The 18,351-nt window shown below is 35.3% G+C and overlaps 1 protein-coding gene across 7 annotated transcripts in view; it reads right to left on the bottom strand.

Annotated features, from left to right (window-relative positions):
- The window catches only part of UTRN (utrophin), a 446,319-nt gene that overhangs the window by 190,393 nt on the left and 237,575 nt on the right, over positions 1-18,351 (bottom strand). For all 7 annotated transcript variants that reach the window (XM_059700586.1, XM_059700589.1, XM_059700588.1 and 4 more), the window contains one exon: positions 17,701-17,890. In XM_059700586.1, coding sequence (XP_059556569.1) covers positions 17,701-17,890 — 190 coding nt within the window. The remainder of the gene's footprint in view (positions 1-17,700; positions 17,891-18,351) is intronic.

Below are 18,351 nucleotides of genomic sequence, written 5' to 3'. Positions count from 1 at the left end.
CAAACTTTCCTATTATACTGAATTTTAAATAATGAATGTTTTCATGATGGATAATTTTCTTTCCAACCTCTACAGGAATTAGGAAACTATAGTAAGTGAGGGTATCAAAACTACATATTTCAGAGTTTGGGAAGTCACAAACTTTAGTGGTAGGCATGTGCAGCTTTCGTAAAGGAAATACCAGTTTTTAAAAATGAGTTTTGTTCATTTTAAATGAGCTAAAATAAAGAAAAGCTATAGACTAAGTAAATATTTATCAGCAGGTAAGTCAAGACACGTTTAAACTATTTTTGCATTAGTCACTGTCTTAAGTTAACAAATGTGAAGAATACACTAAGAGGACAATTAAATTTTTTATGATTCTCAACAGTTAAGCTTTCAGAGTTTCAAGTAATCTCTCCAACATTTATCATAGTAGAGTTGCTGCTACTTTTGAAACATTTTATCATGAAAATGTTCAAACATACGGAATAGATGAAAGATAGTAAAATAAACACCCATATACTGACAACCAGATTTAACAACTGTTAAGACGTTACCATATGGGTTTTATCTAAGAGAGATATTTTATTTATTTATTTTCCAGAACCACCTCCAAATAGGTCACTCACATCAATAACTTGGTTCATGTGGTGTTCATAATCCATCTCGGAAACCTATAAAATACACTTTTATAAAATAGTCCCACGAAATCCAGGAATAGAATGTATCTTTATCAAAGCAGTTCAACCATTGCCACTCTTAATACATCCTAGGATGTGCCACTTAACCCCTCTAAACTTCTGTCTTCTCATCTTTAAAAAATACAAGTTCTACACTTGAAAATATTCAAAGTCCCCACTGGTTATTAAGTTTGATGAGTTCAATGCCCACAAGGAAACTTTATTCTCATGTCTTGTTCAATCTGCAACATGAAATTCGAAGAAACCATAAGACACCTAAAAAGATGCAAGACACCTGGCCAGAAGCAGCCCCTACCCTACTCTTAGTGTCAAGATGCATTTCTAGAAATCACTCTAGCTTTTAAAGTAAGGATGATGACATCCGGCACAAGTGAATTAGTAAATTATTTAATTATCATAAAGTATTGATTCTCAACCACATGGGACTTCCTGGCATTTTGGGTATACATTAAAATTTCTCAAATCTTTCACTAGCTTCCTATCAAGTTTTGCTGCTCAAGTTTTAGAAATAAGCATTTAGGTCATTAGGCTTCCATTAGAAGCAATTACTTCAAAAAGAGGAAATGTTTTCCTTCTTTACCACCACACCACGTGAGGATCTTCCACAATGACGGGCTGTGTAATATAGCGATTTAGGATTTGCTTCAAGAATTAATGGAAAAGAGCACTCTGTCCTTATGGTCATTAATTCAGGTTATTCGGTGTCTATCAAAACCTCTCTCTCGAAATAGACATTATTTAAAAAATCATCTCAGAATTACCAGAATGTTGAATTATTACTGAAATTTAAGAAAGATTTTCCTCAAGCCTTCCCAGGTTTTACATGTGCCCGCCTACATATGAGATCAATGATGTATAGATTATAAAAATTTTGGCTGCCCTAATTTTAGATTGAATTAAAAATTCAGCTGGGTGGAGGCAGGCAAAGGAGGAGGGGTGGGGACAGCTGTAATATTGTCAACAATTAAAAGTAAAAAAAAAAAAAAAAAAAAAAAAACTTCAGAATACTTCTTTGCCTAGAAACTCTCCCTAGGGGACCATTAGTCCCGATTTGAAGATATGGTTCCTTTCATGTAGCCCCAATGTGAATCTCAGTTGTTTAGAAATTGTATGACTTGACTAGTAGATAATGTACCTTAATATGAAAGCTGGCTTGGTGCCTTAGGAAAGAAGCAAAATAAAATGACCCTGCATTGAAGAAAGACATGAGGTGGTTGGTATTCAACATTCTGGCATCTGAATTGAGACAAACAGAAGATTTTAGTTAGCATGTTCTTTCGCTGTTTCAAAAATTATTGCAGCAGCAAACCCTAGTAAAAGCCTATGTGGATAAATATTGTCATTGTGTTTATTGGTTAGTTTATAGAACAAGAAATTACAGAATGTTAATATCTTAATTTTAGTAAGCTCTAGCCCTGTATAGCAAATTCATAAATATTAACTTATTGGTTCTATAATATCTTCCTAAAATGACAGAATGCATATTTATTTCCCTATCTAGATGAAGAAACTGAGGATTGACATATCACTTGAACATTACAAAAGATCAAACAGCAAGTAAGGTAATCAAGCCTAGATCTGATGATTCCAAATTTAGCATTTTTCACATTATACTTACTTCTATGGTACTCTAAAAAATATGAAAAGTAAATTGCATATGTTATAATGTTATGAGGTACATAAATCACTTAATAAAAGCTATGCTAATTATTATAATTAAAACTCAAAAACTCTCAAATTCTATAAGATACAGTAGTAAATTTATCACAGTAAATTAGAATTATTTTTCCATCCCTTTTACCTAACACTTACGGTTTCAAACTTTTACTCTCAACCTCATGTTAAAAAGAAATAGATCAGTGGCTGCCTAGGACTGGGAGAGCAGAATGGAGAAAATGGGAGCGACTGCTCATAGGTACGGGGTTTTATTTGGTGGGGGAAGGACAAAAATGTTCCCAAATGTAATTGTGATAATAGTTGTGCAACCCTGAAAATATGCTAAAAACACTGAAGTGTACACTTTAAAAGAGTAAACTCTATTGTATATGAATTATATCTCAATAAAATTATTTTTAAAAGAATACCTGAAGCCAAAGTATAGCATTTCTACTATATTATAACATCATAAATCTAAAAAAAAAACAAAAACAAAAAAACTTGAAATTTGGGTTACGTATTCAACATTTACAAATGTTGTTCTATTCAAATGATTCTTCTATAATAAGATAGGGCCCCAGATTCCAGAAATTGACATTGAGAAATAAATAGCAAGCTATAGTACTGGGCAAAGTTAAATGTAAATTCCATAAAAATAAGTACAATAAATACAATAAAATCTTATGAACACTTGAGCAATCTCCTGGAAATTTAAACATGTAGCCCAGTACCACTTGGCTGTGTAACCTTCAGCAGCATAAAATCTATATATATAAAAGCCTAAGTGACCAAACTACAGGTCGCTATGATGCGCACTGACCACCAGGGGGCAGACGCTCAGCGCAGGAGCTGCTCCCTGGTGGTCAGTGCACTCCCACAGCAGGAGCGCCGCTCAGCTGACCCATGGGTGCCAGACACCGGGCTCACAGCTGGCAAGTGCAGCTGCGGTGGCGCGAGCCTCTCCTGCCTCTGTGGCAGTGCTACCGGGTGGCGGCAGCAGGCACAGCCAGGCCAGGATGAGCGGGACCGGTGCAGTGCCCAGCCTGGGCTCAGGTTCCTCCCCAACTGCCTGCTGCTTCACGCACTACTGCATCCCTCAGGGGATGTCGGACTACTGGTTTCACCCAATGCCCGCAAGCCAGCCTGGCCTGCGTGCCTGGCCTGTGGGGATCGGGCTGAAACTGGCAGTCCATCATCCCCCAAGGGGTCCCAGATTGCAAGAGGGCACAGGCCAGGCTGAGGGACCCCTCCAGTGCACAAATCCATACACTGGGCCTCTAGTAATATATTAAAGCACAGTAAGATGTGGCCCCAATTCAATAAATGTTAAGGCATTTATTTCCTCATATCTAAAATGAGGAAATTGGTCAGATAATTTTTATAATTTCTAGCAATTCTAAAGTTCTATAAATTTCTAATTTAATACTAGATAGACTGAAAGCCCTGGACCAAATGTCTTTACAGGTGAATTTTATCAAACATTCAAAGAAGAATTAACACCTATCCTTCTCAAACTATTCCAAAAACTTCAAGAGAAGGGAAGATTCCCAAACTCATGCTGTGAAGCCAGATTACCCTAATTCCAAAACCAGATAAAGTCCCAGATGAACACAGATGCTAAAATCCTCAACGAATGTTAGCAAACCGAATCCAGCAATACATTAAAAAGATCACTGCCGAAACCGGTTTGTCTCAGTGGATAGAGCGTCGGCCTGCGGACTGAAAGGTCCCAGGTTCGATTCCGGTCAAGGGCATGTACCTGGGTTGCGGGCACATCCCCAGTAGGGGATGTGCAGGAGGCAGCTGATCGATGTTTCTCTCTCATCAATGTTTCTAGCTCTCTATCTCTCTCCCTTCCTCTCTGTAAAAAATCAATAAAATATATTTAAAAAAAAAAAAAAGATCATACACCATAGTCAAGTAGGACTTATTCCAGGGATGAATGGTTGGTATAATATCTGTAAAACAATAAACATGATACACCACATAAACAAAATAAGGGATAAAAATAATATGATCTTATCAATAGATGCAGAAAAAGTATTTTATAAAATCCAGCACCCATTTATGATAAAAACCCCTCAGCAAAGTGGAAATAGAAGGAAGATACCTCAACATAATAAAGGCCATCTATGACAAACCCACAGCCAACATCATACTCAATGGGCAAAAACTACAAGCATTCTCCTTAAGAACAGGAACAAGACAGGGTTATCCACTTTCACCACTCTTATTCAACATAGTATTAGAAGTCTTAGTCACAGCAATCAGACAAGAAGAAGAAATAAAAGGCATCCAAATTAGAAAGGAAGATATCAAATTGCATTATTTGCAGATGACATGATGTTGTATATAGAGAACCCTAAAGATTCCACCAAAAACTACTAGAATAAATAAGTTCAGTAAAGTAGCAAAATATTTATCCTTTTTTGCTTAAAATATTGTGCCATTCACTCATCACCTGAGTCGCAACAAGAGCATAACATTTTTTGTCACTCTTACCAAAATGACTTACATTCAAAAGAATTATGTTCATATTTTAAAGATATAAATATGCAATTTTTTAATTTTAGAATTTCCTTTTTGAAATGTTCTCCATGTTTGAAAACACCCAATAGTCACAAACACTTTTCCTTTAAAACTGGACTATATTTTGGAAAGAGGCAAAGGTCAAGGGTGATCTGGCATAAACAGTTGGCACTCAAAAGAGTAATTTTTTATTGAGCAGAAAATGTAAATGTTAATGAGTGAATTTCACAGCCATTTCTCATAAACAAGTACTCAATGTTCTCTGAATACAATGAGCACAGGTCTGTGTGCTCTGTCTTTGCTCATTCGGTGTCTATTCCCAGAATTAGCTACTCTATTAAATTCTACCTACCTCTTAAGATCCCTATCTTTTCTCTAAGTACTTCCATGCCATTTCTTTCTTTTGTGTTCACACAACTTTTAGTTTTATTACATGGTTCTTGTCACTTCCCATTTTACACATTAGTGTTTGGGTTCCCAACTCAACAACTGGATTTTAGACACTTGTGAAAATAGACTGTTTGGTCCCACACTTAGGCAAACCAGTTAACCTCGCTAGGTTTTAGTTACAGTCTACAGCATGGTTGCATTTTTCAGCTAACAATTTCATAAAATGTTCTTCATTAGTATCACCTATTTCTGGGAGGGTACAGGAAACTAGGCATTCAGGCTACTAGTGGGCTTGTAAACAGGTACTGCCTTGTAAGACAGAAATTTAGCAATAGATAGTAAATGTCATTAATTATTCATTTGGTCCAGTTAGTCAATTTTAAAAACATATCCTGGAAATCATCAGGATGCACTCTATGGTTTATGGTGTTCATCAAGAAGTATTTATCATGAGGACACTGGTAATAACGTAGCTATCTAACCATCTAACCATAGTGGATTGCTTAAATAAGTTATGTTGCAGCCATTCAATAGAATTTTATTTACATACAAGAAATGTTTAGTAACATGGAAAATCTTTCACGATGTGTCAAATTTAAAAGGAAGGTTATAATATCCCCCCAAAATCTAATTGCAAATAATACTTTCCTTGCCTCTAGATCACAACTCACACTGGGTTGGTGCACATACACTGCATTCTTTTAAAATTCTGAACACGGGGTCAATATGGTCTCAGATAATGTTTTTGAGCCAAATATCAAGAGATTTCCATAAAAGGTAATAATGAATAGTATATCTATACCAAGAACAGTAAATTTAAGTATTTTTCGGAGTGAACGTAAAATCAAATATAATGGCGTTGAAAAACACAATTCTTAAAAGTGTTGAGACTACACATAAGAATTTCTGTATTTCTATGCATTCTCTTCTAACCAAACATGCTTGCTTTTCCTCCTGCATCAGTCACTGTAAAGGTAACTTCTTTGTTTTGTTCAGTTTCTGGAAATGGAAAAGACCTTCTTAACAAGTTGTTTTAAGTAAATCAGGATTGTATCCGTTTCATTGTGGGTTAATTTGAATTTTTAGGTGCTCTCTAGAAACCTAATCAATAATCCAAAGGAACCCTCAGAAATTGGGGAATACTAATTCTACAAGAGTTTCTGTCAAAGTTCATTGGTCCAAGGAAGATTTTTCTTGCACTTCTTCAAGCTGACTCTCATGCAGATAAAATAAACTGGGAAAAACCTCGAAGATTTATTTTTCCTGCTCCATGTTAAAAGCAGGGATGGCCCATTTTGCAACTCAGACCCTGTGAGTCAAAGTCAGGGTGATGAATCTTTAGGATAACTTCCCTGGGCAATTGAACTCTAACAAGTGAACCCCCTTGTTAAGATCTAAGGGTTCATTTAGGAATAAAGATAATAAGAATGATGATAACACCCCAACACCCAAGAGACATTAAGGAACCTCTATATTCAAGGCACTGTGCTGGCCATATCACACTGATCATCTTGTTTGATCCACACACAACAATGTATAAGATAATCATGATAATAGCGATAACAACCAACTGTCACAAGAGCAACCAACACACACGACATCTTACTATGTAGCAGGCTCTGTGATATCATTTTATAAATACGTATTAATTTTTTTAAATCTTTATTGTTGAAAGTATTACATATGTCCCCTTAAAATTCTCACAGCTCTGTGTGAGAGAGACAGATAAGCACTAATTCTAACTCGGTTTTCTGAAAAGGAAGAGGAGATACAGATATTAAATGACTTGCCCAAGGTCACATTACTGGCAAGTGGCAAAGTCATGATTGTTTGAATTCATACTATCAATCTCCACAGCAGCATGAACTCTCTTAACCACTAAATTTCTTCAAACAAGTTTTCTGAACTTGCTTGTTTTACATGGGAAATGCAAAGTTGTCTTTTGTGTTTATGCTGCTTAACATGCACTTTTGATACATGACAGCCATTCAATACATGATCTTGGAGTTGAATTGTTTTCTTGTTATTTTTATTGAATTTATTGGGGTGACATCAGTTAATAAAATTATATAGGTTTCAGATGTACAATTCTATATCATCCATATATTGTGTTCACCACCCCAATTAGAGTTTAATTGTTTAAAAATTCTTAATAAAAAAGACCCAGTCTAGCAAGTTAAGTTGACTGACTTTTCAACTTATTTTTTAAGGAGCTATTATACCCTTTTCCATATAATGATGATTTAAAAATCTACGTTTGAGTATAGAGATTTAGGTTCAGTGAATGCATGACTCAATGCTTATGGTATGGAGATTTACAACAAACTAAAGTATCACTCAAACACCAAAGCAACTATATTATTTTGCATTAAAATGAACCAATCTATCTTTTTTATAAAACTGCAAAATGACATTACAAAGGCATTCAATATACAAGTTTAACTAGAACAAAATCTTTTTTCCCTTCAAATTATGTAGCTCGAACTCAAATATCAAGATAGTTTTGAAAAAACATATTTTATTATGTTTAAATTTCTAGGAGAAACCAAGAACATCTCTACCTCACAAAACCCTAGCAGCGACAAAATATTCCTAAAACTACCTGAAATTAAGTGTAAAGAGGCATTAGATCTGGAATCAGAAAATCTATGTTTAATTCAAGTTGTGCACATACTAGCTGAGCAATTAATGACATGATCCTAAACCTGCCAATTTACAAAACTTGTCTCACCATTTGTTTAAGGGGAATAATGAGAATTTCCTTACTACCTATCTCTTAAAGATAAATACTATAATTATTCATTAATACTCTATGTATTAATGATGAAATGTATGAGAAAATACACTAAAACTTAAAGGAAATTGTATCAGTGATAACAAGACTTTCCAGTTATGAAAGCTTGAGTTTATTTTATTGCTGTATTTGGACATTCTTCTTTCAGTTTTCTTAAAGCAAAGTTAAATATTGTATTGTGAAACAGTTCAATGTCTTCTTTCATTTGCTGTTTTTCCAAAAGTCTTGCTTAACCTCTATCAAGCTATACTTTCATATCTGCCTATTCTTTACTAAGCAGTAAAAGGTTCTGTCTGTTTTTATAGGTAAACTTTGTTATAAATTAATCCTCTAGAATTTCATAGAACTGACAAACTGGAAGAAAAAAGAAAAGAAAACCCTTGAATGCACTTCACATCCTTTCCAATTTCAGTTATTTGTACTCATTTACCTTGCCCAGAAATGAATAAACTTTGTGAAGCTGAGGAAGCTACCATAGCATGAAATTTTCTATATTCTTCTATCTCTATGGTAGGAGTTCTACTAATTGTTTATTTTACAGAACTCAAAATAAAGTACCAAGTATACTAAGAGAAAATGGCAATGTTCACAGTCACTGGTAAGTGGGAGTGGATAATGTCTCTACACTTAAAATTTAGCAGTACATTCAACTTAGAAATTTCCCCTTGAATTTTAATAAACTTTACCCCTAGGTAAACACAAATCATTAACACTTTAGTCACAATTATCAAAAGATAAAAATAAAGGACATCTTTTATCCATATCCATAATGCTATTCTAAAACTGATCTAGACTTACACAAATAATGATATCTTGACTGTTAAGGAACTATTTAAAATGCAATTTTGTAGAATGGTTTTAATTATTTTTAGTTAAATGACAAAGCATTATATCACATCTAATTATACTGCTCTTAGCTAAAAGTCATTGACAGCATGAGTTTTCTAATGAACAAAATGTTAGTAAATTAGATAACTGTTTTTTAAAATAATTTTGCCTGAGGAGCTATGGCAAAATAGAGATCTAAAATAGCACTGCTTGCCTGGCCAGAGTGGCTCAGTAGTTGAGCATTGACCTATGAAGCAGGAAGTCATGGTTTGATTCCTGGTCAGGGCATATGCCTGGGCTGCAGGCTCAATCCCCAGCGAGGGGCATTCTCTCTTGTCATTGATGTTTCTATCTCTCCTCTCCCTTCCTCTCTGAAATAAATAAAAATATATTAAAAATTAAATATAAAAATAAAGTAGCACTGCAGGTTTTGGAAGCCACAAAAAACACACACACAGTAGTCTCCTCTTATCTGCAGGGGATACATTCTAAGACCCCCAGTGGTTGCCTGAAACCACGGATGGTACCAAATCCTATAAATCCTGTGGGGTTTTTTCCTATATGCTCATTCCTATAATAAAGTTATAAATAGGCACAGTAAGAGGTGAACAACAATAACTAATAATAAAGTAGAACAATTATAACAATGTACTGTAATAAAACTTGTGTGAATGTGGTCTCTCTCAAAGTAGTATACTCTACGTATAGTATAGATACACTAGACAAAGGGATGATTCACATCCCAGGCAGGACAATGCTGGATGGTGCACGAGTTCATCATGCTACTAAAAATGAAGCAAAATTTAAAATTCATAAATTGTTTCTTTCTGGAAATTTCCATTTAATATTTTTAGCCCACGGTTGACCGTGGGTGAGAAAAGTGAGAGCATAGATGAGGGAACCTGCTGTACCTGATGACAAATAGGGATGCAGGTGTTGTCTCTCTTGACTCATTCACTTTTATCTGTAATTTCAACCCCCTGAGGGAGTGTGGAACTAGAGGGAGAGTAAGGAAAGGCATCTACCCAGGTGCCCATACAGCTTTGATGCAACAGGCCTAAAGCATCAGCGAAGACACATGAGATGCAGGCAGATCCTTCCATATTTGGCTTTTTTCCCCTATTAAATACCTTCACAAATCTTCTGAACTAACCAAAATAAGAATTTTGTCATAAAACTAAGAAGAGACAATACTCATATGACCAACTAGAGTTCTCCCTCCAGGCTAGAGACCTTGATTCTGACCTTTTCTGTGGTTCAAAAAAATGTGTGTGATTTGATTATGGAAAGATATGGAGGGAGTCTTAAAATATACACATCCCAACATTCAGATCACGACAAAGAAAAGCTCCAGTGCCCTAGGATTTAATTATTCAAAGACAGAAAAGTTTTAAATCTAAAAAAAAAAGAGTAGGGGAACTTGAAGGAATAAAAAATATAATTTACCTTTATGGGGTGTAAGTTATACACCATTGCATTCTATGTCTTCGTTAAAAACATATATTCAACCTTAACTACCTCTAAATAAAGGGGACCTACACATGTAGATGTAAAATGATGTGTGAACTTTCCTCATCAGTGAATGTGAAAATCCTTTCAGAGACTCTGTGACATCGTGGTCATATATTAAGCCTCCACACAGCTCTTTAGTGTCTGTATGTGAAAACACACACACACACACACACACACACACACACACACACACACACCACATGCGCACACACAGTAAGCCTTTTGTAGACATCACCCATCAATCCAGACCTGCTGGGTGGAATCTCCTGGTCTACTTCTTTTTTTCACAGAGTGCTCAGCAGCAGCTGTTCTGATACCACAAAGGATGTGGGTTTTTTCAGCATGATTTTGAGATCAGCATTCATTCACTGTATATGTGAATCAGAAGTCACCAAAATGGCATGTGTATACCACACAGAGAGAAAAAGACAACCAATTGGGTTGCAAGGTGAGATCAATAGAAAGTAAGAACAAAATTATGGTCTACTATATGTGATTTTACCATAGCATATTGTATAATTTCTAAATGGATAGATAGAGAGATGATTAAAATATTTTACTGATAGTACTACATGATCAAAAAAGTTTGGAGATGATTAAAACCATGTAAACTAATTTCCATATACATGCAGGCAAATAAAACATATTACTTAAATTAAAATTTTTTAATGCTTAAATCATAAGAAATTCAATTTAGAACACAAATTGTATATTTTTCTTTTTGTAATAGTTTATATCTCAATATACTGTACAAAAGCTGTTTTTACCATCTCCTTGATTAATAAGTATTCTGTGAAAATTGGCACTAGAGAAAAAATCAGGCCTTACAAAATTCCTTTCAGATTCAACAAAATTCAATCAACTTTTAATCCAAAGATTTAATGATAAAATATCCCAAAATAATCAGATTACAATAAAAACAAATGAATATTAACTTTTAAATCATTTACTGTGCTGTATTAGAAGAAAAACAATTTTATAGTCAATATTTTAAAGGCACCTAAGCAATGAAAACCAAATCTGGAAAAATTAGCATCCAGCATGAGGTAATTTTAGGTCATCAGGGCAATTTCAATGCTGCTAATTATATCTCCAAGAAAGCAGAAGCCTATATTTCTGTTTCCTGACCAAATTTTATGGGATGTATAACCAAGAATAAATAATTTTAAAAGCCAAAAAATACAAGTGAATGTGTGACTTGGGTGAGAGAGGGGGAACTCTGAGAGCTATGGATTCCAAGTGCCTCTTTTCATTCCTCCACTCTTTTCAAAACATACATGAGGGGAAAAACACAAAATGAGAATATTTAACACAAATTTTCAATTATGCAACACATGCTATTTTCTGACACTCAAGACAAGTATGAAGATAAACAAAGGAAGACAAGATACCATGGCAGAAAATGTCTGGTAAAAGACAGAATTTCCCAATAAGTTTAATTTTTTAAAAGATAGAATTTCCATATGATATGTAAAAAGAGAGATCCAAAAAAGGGGGGAGATTAAAATGCCAATATAAATTTTAAATAGTCATGTCTCCCTTAGATTATGCAACATTTTTTCTCATTCATGTCAGTCTGGAATATATTTACAATAGACTGTCTCCATATTTTTAATGAAAAAACACTGAAACTTACAGCATTTCCTTTCTCAAAAACTAAATTTAGAGAATGTAGAAGGTATAGGTAGAGATGAAGTCATTACAGCATTTACAGTTTAAGAACAGAATTTATAGTGTCTTAAAGCAAATAAATACCAAGCTTATTTAGACCTGTAAGTACTACAATTAACTATTTGTGGTTGGTCTATTTGTGTCAGTATTTGGGATGGCAACTGTTAATTAATATTTAATTCTTCAACTAAACTTTTATTTATATCATATAAGTTAACACAGTCATTAACTAAGATCAGTTTTCAAAATATAACCAGGCAAATAAATTATATCTGTTGCTAGCTGATTTATTTCATAGTAATTGTGCTACTTCCTATTCTGGATTTGCAGTTCTTTGGGCAAAATCTCATATATTATTGCCTTATATTGACACCTACTGGAAAGTACTGGAATTGTATATTTCTTATTTCATTATCTGGGCAGTTAATTTTGCTTCTGTGAAAACAAATGTGGAAGATAAAATTTTAACTGCAAATTTTAATTTCCTAAAAGAAAAAAAAGCATCATTTATTTTAAACATTTTAACTGTAACAGTTTCTTTAGGAAATTGTAAATCTCAAGAAGTCTGCCCAAAGAGTATTTCTGATGGGAATTAATTTACCCAATGACTTCAGCTACTGAACTTCTGTTTATTTGGGGTATGATTATGAAACTAATTAAACAACTTTGTCCAGTATTTGAACTTCTACTGCTTCATACATCAGACTAAATACTTTGGGTCACATGACTTGAAAAATTACCTGATTTTGTGAAAGTATGCATACAAATGAATCAGAAAAATGACCCAACTATTAGAAAATGGATGCTTTACACATTCACATTTGAAGTTAAAAAGATAAAACAACATGCATTAGTGAATGAGCCTCACTTCTCTCTTATCAAAACTACCTGTTCATATAATACCCAAATGTTTTACCAGAATAAATTTATTCCCTGAATGGACTAAAAGACAAGACAATGAAAGCATTCATTTACAAATTTTTACAATTAATTATTTATTAAGTTGTATTAACTTTTAATTAACTTATGCAAATGAAACACTTCTACAAATTTCTGTGCATACCCTACTACCTGAATCTGTCTCCTAAAACTTTTCAAAGAAAATGTTTTCAGACAGAAACACATTTAATTGACCAAACTATAAGAAATAAAAAATATGATGTGATAAAGTTAATAGAATACTGCCTTCCTCCTCCACCCCCAGGCTGCTGCTAATATGCACAATTTAGGTGCTTGGACCTGTCATATTTTATATCATCATGAACATACTATTGTCCTAGAGACAGTTGTTCCAATTACAAATGAGTTTGGGCAGCTAAGGAGACAATAAGCTACATTCTTGGAAATGGCACTAAGAACATGAGGTGAAGGCAGAGCATTGCACAATTTACATTGTACTATATAAATTGCTTTAACATTCCTGTTATAATTCCTTCCTTTTATATCAAATCGTTCCAATTTTTAACAAAAGTAATGAGATAGTGTGAACATAGTTTAAATAAAACTATGATCAAAAATATAATAGCTAACTTTAAAAAATACAGGCACTCACTCAATGGTTTATGTTTAGGATGACGTGGTATTTGAAATTTGCAACTGTCAAACAAGTTGCCTCTTGCAAGTGTACTTAATCTACCTGTCCAAATAAAATTAAGTTCCTTAAGTGAAACTGTAACACAGGAAGACTCACGAATATAGGGGATACAGTATGATGAGAGTAAGTCTAATAGTTTTGAAGATGTGCTTTAATTTTTTAAATTAAAAAAAACACAATTAGCTACAAAGAGCTGCACAGTTTTTAAGTAACCTACTGAAAGATTATCCTGAATTCTTCTTTTAAATTTACCGAAATTTCCATAAGGCTAACGTGCTACTCAAATTGAGACACTGCAAAGTATCACAGAGGTAACAGGTCTTGATAAATGTAGTTTTGCTGATTTTCTTCAAACAGTTCACTAGCCCTACTCAGAAGATTTTGTCAGCCCCAAAATAAAATAATCACGAAACCCTACTGGTTCCTGATTCTTAAACAAAATTTAATTAGCATATCACTTTAGCAGCTTTTACAGTCCCTACGGAAAGGAACCTCTCCTGGGTGAGAACCCTAAAAGATTAGTTTTGAGAGCCTGAGAAGCAGTAGAATTGTCAGAATTATTTTCAATCACCAGTTACCTTACAGAGCTTCTGATACCGAGGAGAAGAAACTGCCATCCTTTGTAACCGATGTAACAAAACCACAACTTTCTGCAGAGACGTTCTCACCACAGCCATCATTTTAAGTTTACCACACTTCTGGAGACACCTCAGAATTTGCATTATAAATGAAGAGCAATGATCATTTCCTCCTGGTCACTGGACAATGATTTGCCAGTTCTCTGAGCATGCTCGTTTCCAGGAATGCATTTGAAAGATAACAGGCGCTCAGGTTCTTGGCAAAAGGAGGCTGCTATGCCTTCAACTTCTTCTCAATTTAAAAAACGTATGCAGACGCCACCCAGAAAGCCCCCCAGCAGATGCTCCCAGCCAGTACTTGCTCAGCCGGGCATGGCCAGGAAACGAAGCAAGTTGAGCAGCCAAATGCTGCCTGCTGCTGGAGAGGAGCGCGCTCAGTAGCCAAAAAGGATATTAAGTGAAACATTAAAGCTGCAGATACGAGGCAGACACCCCCTGGGAACAGAGATTCAACACATCACCACCGCGGTGCATGCCTCCTAGCGGGTTTGTATTAAGAGATCAAGTAGCATTCACTCTCTCACTGTAAAGAGGGATGCATTCACCACCGGACTAAACGCAGCTCTGGCCGTGCTCTGTGCGATGAGTGAATAGACTCTGTTATAAATCTTGAGAAGAGCAGAAGGTACCTAACTCTAATGATATCAGCCTCTCCATTCAGTGCTAATAAATCACCTCGCGACAGGTCTCAGAACAAGATCATCTAAAACAAAACAAAACAAAAATACCTGCAGGGGGGGTCTGTGGCTTTACCTAAAAGCAGAGTCGCAGATGCTACCTAGGACGAAAGCCATTCAAAATCCAATTCTAATGTTAGGTTAGGACTCTTCTAATTTAACAGCAAAGTTAATAAAACATAAAAGTCTGTAACTGACCACTGAACATTCCAAATGACCACATTTCCTGATAGCACCTTCATGATCTCACTTCATGTCATAAAGCTGTTTCAGTTTAATGAGTAAGAAATAGACGACGTGATTATATGATGTAAAAACCAAGTACAGAATTTCTGACTTTCATAGGCATGTGTACAACTTGAGATGCATTTTCTCAAATTGCAGCTCAAAGACCACTATAAGTATCCAGTGGGGGGAAAGCACTTTTAGGAAATCAGCAAAAATAACCCAGAATGATTAAATGACTGAGTCAAAGGGCACAGCCAAAAATAGGACCCAGACGTTTCTCATTATCAGTGTCCTGCTCAAACTAGTAACGCGGGAAATGTTGCCTTTTCCTCTTTCTCTACTATTATGATTTTTTAAAGGAAACACAATATTTAAAGTATGTTTTACTTCTTTTGCCTTCTCGGTCTTTGATTTTCGCCTGATTTAGAGTCCATTACTGGTCAGAGAGAGTTGTGTTTATCAACAGTGTCTTGGTAGCCTTCTGCTTGTGTATTGTGTTTTCCCATGTATGTCTATACTGAGAACCTATACTGCCTCCTTCTGGAGAGGCTAACAATATCAAAATAGCTACACAAAGGCAAAATCCGAAGAGAAGTAGTCAGTTGATGAGAGCAGCCAGTTAAAAATACTCAGTTAAAAATAGTTATTCAGCAAATATATAGAAACAGAAATTAGATTATTGATTATTTAGGGCTGGGGAATTAGGAAGCTGCAAATGAGAGACTGATAGCTAAGGGGTATAGGGTTCCTCTCAGAAGTGATGAAAATGGTCTAATTTGATTTCAATGATGATTGCATAATTGTGAGTACGCTAAAAACAATCAAATTTAAACGGACAAATGTATGGAATATGAATTATATGTCAACAAAACTATTATCAAAAAATATGAAGTTGTAATTTCTGCTCATAACCCAACAGGGGAAGTTTCCATGGTACAGGTATATATATCTCCCCCAAAACACGATGCCGGGTATGGAGCTGGGTACAGGGGAAGATTTGATCAAAGTCTGAACCTATCAAACAAGAGGATGAAAATTAGGCTGAAAGAGACTACAGAGATGAAAAAATAATAATTCCAAACACATATTGTTAGAGAACAAAACAAGCCACCTGTTATAACACCACCCAGAAAAGTAGCAAGGCAGCATGCTTTTACCCAGGAGAGAATCAGAGCAGCTAGGCTCATTGGCACTGGTAAAAGGTAAAGCTCACATTTAAAAAAAAAAAAATTAAAATGATAATGTGTTAGAATGTGGGCATGAAAATCATGAATAAATGCATTTGAATTAATAGATAGAGTGGGAAGTCAGTAATAGACATTCATTCAAAAACAACAACAAAAAGTTTCTCTGAGTCTTTGGCCAAAGTCTCCCATCTGAATGCAGCTCCATAGTGACAAGTGCATACCAGGCATCTCCTCCTGGATGTTACACAAACGCCTCACTTCAACACAGTCGAAATGAAACGTCCCATCCCGTCACCTTGCACTGCTGCCCTGGCGTTTTATTTTCCTGCATTCCTAATCTCAGGCTCTAATACCACCTGGCAAGCTTCTGTGTCTCTACCCCTTCCCCTTCCCTTAGTGGACCCTTACTAGCAAGTCATTAGGTGTATTCCCCCTGCTATTGCCTATTCCTAGTCATTATCACCTCTGAGCAGTTGGCTATAAGAAATCCTAACAGACTGCTCTGCTCAGTCTTGCCCAGTTCAGGCCCATTCCTCCTCAGCTAGATTCCTATAAAATACAAATCCCATTGCATCACTCTATTGCTTAATATCCTCTAATGACTTCTCCTCATTGCCACCAGGTTAAAATATAAAATAGCAAGGAGACTTCTCCATCAAAGCAGATTTTTAAGCAAGTTCTAGGTGAGATGGCCTGCGATTGACAAGAATAAGTTATTCTACAAAAAGAAAATGGGAGTTCAAGGACACTGATTCACTTGTATTTGAGGATAGAAAAGGGATGCAGATGTGCTTCATAAGATCCGTCATAATCTTTTTTAAAGGAAAGATTTTGTATTACCACATTTTGTGTAGAAGGAAAACTTGAACCTGAGACTGAATATATCATATTTATCAAGCCAAAGACATAAAAGTAATACCTCCAAGCCCAATGTTCTTAGTTGTAAACTAAGCCATAGAGCCTTTACAGCTTTTATATTAAGTATTTATAATAAATAGAGAATGAAACAACTCATATTAAGAGGAAATGTTCTTATAATGTAAGATTCAATAAGGCTAACTGTAATAGGGCTTGAAATGATAGAAAACAGAATAGCTATGAGTCTAGAAGTCTAAATAAACAATTATTACTTCCATAAAAAAAGTGTTTTCCCCAATTATTAAGTAAGTGTATTTTACAGATCTTATTTGCAAAAACCAATTATTCACAGGAGAGCATGGATGCCATAACAGAATAAGGTGACAACCTCACTTCTGAATGGTAATAAATCTTAATGGTAAACAAGCACTGGTCACATTTTTCTGGGCACTTGCCTGCATCTGCTGTGTGAGCTCCTTGGCCAAGACAGTGTCCTGAAGAGCATTCTCCCGCTGAGAGGCATCTGCAAGCACATTCACTGTGGTTTCTGCTTCTTGTAGCCACTTTAAGAAATTCTCCAGGTCCCTGCGAGAGGCCTCCACTGCCCTCAGCTCAGCCTCCAAGGCATTCTGTCTGTCAGCAATGCTGCAAGGAACAAGATGGGCAAGTCTCCATTACTTACAGTGTGACAGGCCTCATTATGACACACTAAAGAGAAAATCAGCAGACAGCTTCAAAGGACCTCAATTTCTTCAAGCACCTAACGGAATTGGGGGATTTATTCATGTGTGTCTTGAATAATCCATAATGGAGGGATAATGTGAATTGTGAGAGGAAGAAGAGGGAGAGAGGTATAACTCAACAAAAATCACATCCATATCACAAAATAAGTATGACTACATTTTTATAACTCATAATTGTATGTTATTCTCCATATGTTTTATTTCAATACCTTCGTATGATGAATGACACAAAGGCAATACTAATAAATATGTACACAATGAGTGACTAAGTGAATCTAGAAGTAGCACCCGAAGAAACTTTTAAGACAAAATAAAAATAACTTAAAGAGCTAATTTTATATATTTTAAACAATTCAGATGAAT

This window comes from Myotis daubentonii, chromosome 6 (assembly GCF_963259705.1).
Source record: "Myotis daubentonii chromosome 6, mMyoDau2.1, whole genome shotgun sequence".
NCBI classification, from domain to species: domain Eukaryota; kingdom Metazoa; phylum Chordata; class Mammalia; order Chiroptera; family Vespertilionidae; genus Myotis; species Myotis daubentonii.
The sequence above is the reverse complement of the archived record's forward strand: the minus strand, read 5'-3'. Positions and strand labels throughout refer to the sequence as shown.